Source organism: Limulus polyphemus, unplaced genomic scaffold (genome assembly GCF_000517525.1).
Source record: "Limulus polyphemus unplaced genomic scaffold, Limulus_polyphemus-2.1.2 Scaffold8337, whole genome shotgun sequence".
NCBI classification, from domain to species: domain Eukaryota; kingdom Metazoa; phylum Arthropoda; class Merostomata; order Xiphosura; family Limulidae; genus Limulus; species Limulus polyphemus.
In genome coordinates, this window is record NW_013673947.1 from 1,189 (window position 1) to 8,541 (window position 7,353).

At 35.1% G+C, this 7,353-nt stretch overlaps 1 protein-coding gene across 1 annotated transcript in view; it reads left to right on the top strand.

Moving 5' to 3' along the window:
* Positions 1-332: 332 nt before the first annotated feature.
* LOC106475275 (aminopeptidase N-like) overlaps positions 333-7,353 on the top strand; it is a gene marked incomplete at its 5' end in the record, with an annotated part of 28,611 nt that continues 21,590 nt past the window's right edge. The window contains 6 exons of the mRNA XM_013935971.2: positions 333-580; positions 2,280-2,388; positions 3,009-3,129; positions 4,990-5,144; positions 6,701-6,814; positions 6,989-7,123. Of these exons, the coding sequence (XP_013791425.2) occupies positions 333-580; positions 2,280-2,388; positions 3,009-3,129; positions 4,990-5,144; positions 6,701-6,814; positions 6,989-7,123 (882 nt within the window). The remainder of the gene's footprint in view (positions 581-2,279; positions 2,389-3,008; positions 3,130-4,989; positions 5,145-6,700; positions 6,815-6,988; positions 7,124-7,353) is intronic.

A 7,353-nucleotide genomic window follows, 5' to 3' on the forward strand; every position in this document is an offset into this window, starting at 1 on the left:
CTTCTCTGTAGCTGTAAGGATTCACTGAGTCCTAGTTATCTTCCTAAAGTGGATCCTCACTGGTTCTTCTCTGTAGTTGTAAGGATTCACTGAGTCCTCGCTATCTTCATGAAGTGGATCCTCACTGGTTCTTCTCTGTAGTTGTAAGGATTCACTGAGTCCTAGTTATCTTCCTAAAGTGGATCCTCACTGGTTCTTCTCTGTAGCTGTAAGGATTCACTGAGTCCTTGTTAATATAGGACTAAGAGATTTTGAATACCTACATTATTTAATCTTAAGTCCATCTCTTTAACCAATGCCATCAGAATTCATAGTCGCAGAGATACAGCTAATTTGTTCTATTGACTTACATTAAGTTTGATCCGTGGTTAATAATAAACGCTAGTTTCACAGTCTGTGCATTATACTCTGATCTTCCTTACAGGTGGTTAGCCACGACTCAGTTCCAGGCCACATATGCTAGAAGAGCATTCCCATGTTTTGACGAGCCCAAGTTTAAAGCAACCTTCCAAATTACGCTGGTCCGGTGGAAGAATATGACCTCATTATCCAACATGCCTATTAATAGAACAGTTGTCCGGTAAGTGTCCAGCAGACTAAGTGTTGTCGTTAAAGTTTCTTACAAATCTAACTTTTCACAAAGTTCAATTATTTACGAAGAAAAATGTGTTCTTTTTCTTTTACTGTTTCAATTTACTTTCATATAAAACTGTTTACAATTATACTTGTCATAAGATATTAGTATTATTATAATGAGACAACTCAACACAATAGAAAGCATCTTACAGCAATGTGTCACTGTGAACATTAATTCAGTAATAAAATACCTTGTAGTATTTCAACGTGTCAGTTGACAGATTACTTTAGTAATAAAATACCTTGTAGTATTTAAACAACGTGACAGTTGTAGGAATATATTAGAAACAAAGATCAATTAACTGCACTTCAAGTTACTGTAGATTATCAAATGTATCAGGAACGAAACAAACCAAGTTTGTTAAAAATTATTAAGTAATTTGCTGGTTTTTTTAAAGGCTACTTATAGCTCAGTCGAAAGCGAAATGAAGGCCAGTTGATTCACAACATAAAATTTATGTTAATGCACAGCATAAACCGATTTGTAGGTCAGTTGGTGTGCATCATAGAGTGATATTTTGGTCACTAAGTGTGTATTTGCAAATAGAAGAGTGGATTACACTTTCTTCATCGTTTATTCCTTTGTAAATAAGGTCAGTTTCAACATGAATGTTATGGAAAGACGAAGCGAAACTCGACTACATTTTACAAACACACACATTTCTTCTCCGTGTATTTTAAGTATGAATACTACGCCTTTGCTCTTGTTGTTGATAAAGCAGTTTAGCCTTGTCTAGTCGGAGATTCGGGGACAACAGCTAAATTTACTGTTTTTAAGACGAAGATATTTTATTCTGTCCATCGTTCCATTTCCGTATAAAAAAATATCAATTGTCATTTCCAAAATTTGGGTTATATTGTTTACAATCTAGACAGTGCAACAACGCATAGTTTACAATCGTTAGGCTGAAGTTGATGAGAGAAGATACAGAGAGGTATACATACATAGAAAAAAGTGGACAGTAGTGGACACTAATAGATTAGGTATACTCAGAGAGGAGATACAGACAGATATATCTATGTACAGAGAGATAGATAGACGTTAGTGGACACTGACAGATTAGGTATACTCAGAGAGGAGGTACAGAGAAGTATATCTATATGCAGAGAGAGAAAGATGGACAGTAGTGGACACTGACAGATTAGGTATACTCAGAGAATAGATACAGACAGATTTATCTATGTACAGAGAGAGAGAGAAAAGGATAGTAAATACACACTGATTGAACATGTAATTTCCACCATTCTCTCTCTCTTTTACACTCTACATCTTATTCCTTTCTATTTTCATATGTTTAAAACTTCATAATTTAAAACATTAATCGTATGAAGCTAATTTTAGTTTTAGATAAGCTCTCTTTGGGTTAAAATGTGTTTAATTTTAGTTAAACTGTGTGTTTAGTTTTTTAATTAAACTGTCTTTAGATCTAGCTAAAGTCTATTTAAGTCTAGTTAAACTGTGTATAGTTTGTAGTTAAAGCCTATATCATTCTAGTTAAACTGTTTTTAATTTTTAGTTAAAGTCTATTTATTTCTAGTTAAAATGTATTTAGTTTGTATTTAAATCGTGTCTCTGTTTTAACATCCTTGCTGTTCATGATAACTTATTTGACTAACCTATATTTTGGGGGTGCTGTTTACAGGGGCGATGACTGGGTGGCAGATGTTTACCAAACCACAGTTAGAATGTCTACATACCTGCTAGCTTTTATAGTCAGCGATTTCAAGAGCAAGTCGAACGCTGCAGGAAATGTAGGTTATGGTTCATTATTTACTAACACATTATTAGAACAATAATTCAGTTCTGTAAACTACTTGTAATAACACATTATTAGAACAATAATTCAGTTCTGTAAACTACTTGTAATAACACATTATTAGAACAATAATTCAGTTCTGTAAACTACTTGTAATAACACATTACCAGAACATTAATACAGTTCTGTAAACTACCTATAATAACACATTACCAGAACATTAATACAGTTCTGTAAACTACCTATAATAATACATTATTAGAACTTTATTTCAGTTCTGTAAACTACCTATAATAACACATTACCAGAACATTAATACAGTTCTGTAAACTACCTATAATAACACATTATTAGAACTTTATTTCAGTTCTGTAAACTACTTATAATAACACAAATATTAACTTTCCCCCTAGATTTGGCCGCTCGTAGGTTAATATTTACTTATAAAAAGTACTCATCAACCTGTTTCATAATTCATGTAATGAAAATTTGCAAGAAAAATATAGTATTCTTTTTAATCATCAATTTAAAACAAATATTTTATTCATTTACTCGTATTTGTCATAAGCAAGAATGTAAACTTATTAACTTGCATCGTATATTTGTTTCATGCAGTTTCGAGTCTGGGCCCGTCCTGAACTAACTGACTCACTTGCCTACAGCTTACAGTTAGGAGAGAGGGTTTTAAAGCACTATGAGGGTTATTTCAACATTAAATATCCACTACCTAAGACAGGTAAGCTGCATAAATAAATAATTGTTTTTGGGAGAAATGAGATAATTGTTTATATTAGTTTCTAAACATAAAGTCAAACAATTTTAAACAATAAGCAAGGAGTTGTTGTTGTCGAGATCCCTCTGGAGTTGTTGTTGTTGTCGAGATCCCCCTGGAGTTGTTGTTGTCGAGATCCCTCTAGAGTTGTTGTTGTTGTCGAGATCCTTCTGGAGTTGTTGTTGTCGAAATCACCCTGGAGTTGTTGTTGTCGAAATCACCCTGGAGTTATTGTTGTCGAGATCCCTCTGGAGTTGTTGTTGTCGAGATCCCCCTGGAGTTGTTGTTGTCGAGATCCCTCTGGAGTTGTTGTTGTCGAGATCCCTCACTAGAAATCAGATCATTGAAGAAGTTCATATCTACACTTTGATTTTATAAAAGTTAGTTACAAAATGGGAATCTCCAATAACTTTTGCTCACTCTCTTAATGTACTCGAATAACTTTCTAACACTCTCGTTATGTACTCCAATAACTTTCTAACACTCTCGTTATGTACTTCAATAACTTTCTAACACTCTCGTTATGTACTCGAATAACTTTCTAACACTCTCGTTATGTACTCCAATAACTTTCTAACACTCTCGTAATGTACTCCAATAACTTTCTAACACTCTCGTTATGTACTCCAATAACTTTCTAACACTCTCGTTATGTACTCCAATAACTTAGGGTTCTTCTATCCTTCTTGGTACAGTTTAAAATTTGATAAATAAGACAGTGTGACACACGTTAGAAGGTTCTTCTCTTCTCCTTGGTACAGTTTATAACTTGATAAATAAGACAGTGTGACACACGTTAGAGGGTTCTTCTATCCTCCTTGGTACGGTTTAAACTTGATAAATAAGACAGTGTGACACACGTTAGAAGGTTCTTCTCTCCTAATTGGTACAGTTTATAACTTGATAAATAAGACAGTGTGACACACATTAGAAGGTTCTTCTCTCCTCATTGGTACAGTTTATAAGTTGATAAATAATACAGTGTGACACACGTTAGAAGGTTCTTCTCTCCTCCTTGGTACACTTTATAACTTGATAAATAAGACAGTGTGACATATGAAAAAACCACTTCTTTTCTTCTTAGCTTGCATATCCAGCATACTGACCATGCGTGTAACATATCTAAAGTGAGATTCGTTTCGAGGTTCCACACTCCAAATTGTTTTAATAGTTATTAGCACGTTCTCACCAGCCGCCGTATGCAGTGCAGTTCGACCCCTCTTATTCTTAAGTTTCTATAATATATCAAAAAAACTGCTGTGCTGACCTTGACGCTCGACAACTAACGGACACAACCCACTTCTTTATCTTTTCTATTGCTTCTCCAAAGTCAACAACTTCTGTCAACCGATGAAGTTACATTACCGCCTACTTATGAATAATGTATTTTATTCTTGTTTTTCTTTATTTCCTACTGTTTTATTTGACCCCGTTCACAGTGGCTCAGCGGTAAGTCTGCGTGCTTACAACGCTAACAATCGCGTTTTGATCCTCTTGTGAACAGAGTACAGCTTGTCCATTGTGTAGCTTTGTTCTTAATAACAAACGAACGAACGAATTTTTTTGTAATTAAATATATTTACTTTAACTTTTAATCTTTTATTAGATTATAGTGCAATTGTTAGTTTAGGTAATTATTTATTTCAATGTTGTGCTACACGTAAATCATACAGTAAGATGTTATCTTAATTTACTGGTACTTAACCTACTAGCTTTAAAAGTGTCTTTCGAACTTTGGGGATAATTTCGTAAAGGATAAAATTCAACTATTTATAATATCTGTAACGTAAAGTTAGAGGGTCTATTTCTTATTCTTTCGAATAGATTTGGTCGCTGTTCCGGATTTCAGCGCAGGCGCCATGGAGAATTGGGGAATCGTTATCTTCCGGGAACGATACCTGTCGTATGATAAGAAAGTCTCATCAGGAAGAAACAAACAGAACGTTGCAAGAATTATAGCCCATGAACTTGCCCATCAGGTAACTAAGTGTAATGAGAAGGGTGAATGTATTGGGATATGTCACAAAGCATTGTTAAAAGTTACCCATCAGGTAACCAAGTGTAATAGGAAAGGGTAAATATATTGTGATATGTCACTAAACATTGTTAGAAGTTACTCATCAGGTAACCAAGTATAACGAGAAAACTGGGATATGTCACTAAGAATTGTTAGAAGTTACCCAAGTATAACGAGAAAACTGGGATATGTCACTAAGAATTGTTAGAAGTTACCCAAGTATAACGAGAAAACTGGGATATGTCACTAAGCATTGTTAGAAGTTACCCAAGTATAACGAAAAACTGGGATATGTCACTAAGAATTGTTAGAAGTTGTAACCAAGTGTAATAAGAAGGGTAAATATATTGGAATATGTCACTTAAGTGAATTTGTCAATGAAAACCTCTCTTATTCATGATCATATCGGTCATCTGTATTAATAAATCCTTATCGATGAAACCGGACCGAGCGTGACTAAGTGGTTAGCGTGTCGCACACTGAAGCTAAGATCTCATGATTTGTTTTCTTTTTAACGAAGAAGAAAAAACTCGCACCGTCACATCGAGCCACAGCCGTGAGTGTGTTATAAGAGCAACGGTCAAAATCTCACAATTCAGTCTGGCAAGAGTAGCCCAAGAGTATGGCAGGGGGGGGGGGATGGGTTGGCCAGCTGCCTTCCCAGTGTGTGGGCTTGACTTTCCTATGGTTCATCACTGCAAAATTAGGGATAAGTAACGATGGTAGTACTAAATCCTACAAATCGAAGAATTTATGACCGAACATATGTCAAGAAATGCTTTTCTTGAATATTCACAGGAAATTTCCACGTTCCACATTGCTCCGGTATAAAAATTCACAAGATCGACTTAGTTGATAAGAACTGTACACTTGGATTGCCGATAGAGAAGCTGTAGGTGTAGAATGTACAAGAACTGTAGACTTGGATTGCCTATAGAGAAACCGTAGGTGTAGACTATTCAAGAACTGTAGACTTGGATTGCCGATAGAGAAGCTGTAGATGTAGAATGTACAAGAACTGTAGACTTGGATTGCCTATAGAGAAACCGTAGGTGTAGACTATTCAAGAACTGTAGACTTGGATTGCCGATAGAGAAACTGTAGGTGTAGAATGTACAAGAACTGTAGACTTGGATTGCCGATAGAGAAGCTGTAGGTGTAGACTGTTCAAAAACTGTACACTTGGATTGGCGATAGAGAAACTGTAGATGTAGACTGTTCAAAAACTGTAGACTTGGATTGCCGATAGAGAAGCTGTAGGTGTAGACTGTTCAAAAACTGTAGACTTGGATTGCCGATAGAGAAGCTGTAGGTGTAGACTGTTTAAAAACGTGTTAAGAGATAACACCAAGTCGTTTCTTATCATTTTGTTTTACTAATGTACTGTAGAATTACACTTGTATTCATTACATATATTTTATTGTTTTTTGTAAACCTGGTAACGCCTAAATGTTGGGACGATCTTTGACTCTTGTCTTGTAGAGTTACACTTGTATTCACTACATGTATTTTCTATAGTGGTTCGGAAACCTGGTAACGCCTGAATGGTGGGACGATCTGTGGCTGAACGAAGGTTTTGCGAGCTACGTAGAGTACCTGGGAACGATGGCTGTGGAGAAAGATTGGAAAATGGTAAGTCGACCTGACGAAATACTAGCGTTTGAAAAGAAGAAAATAGTTTTATAACTTTTACAGAACTTTAACTGTACTTGTGTGGTTCTGTATAAAGAAAGACGTTATGTTCTATAATACAACTGGTGTTAAAAGAATGAATCATGTTTTAGGGATAACGTTTGATTTTTTTAGGATGAACAGTTTATAGTGAACACTCTCCAGTCAGTTATGGCTTTGGACAGCTTAAAGAATTCTCACCCGATTTCTGTGCCTGTAAACCATCCAGATGAAATTTCTGAGATTTTTGATGGAATATCTTACTCAAAGGTTTGTAAGTTAAACTTCTCTATCTACGCTTTTCATCGTTGCTGACGAAAGTGTTTTAACACTGCCTTAATGAAAATACTCTACTTTAACACTGTGTTAATTAAAATGGTCTAATTTAACACTGTCTTAATGAAAGTGGTCTACTTTAACACTGCCTTAATGAAAATACTCTACTTTAACACTGTCTTAATGAAAATACTCTACTTTAACACTGTCTTAATAAAATACTC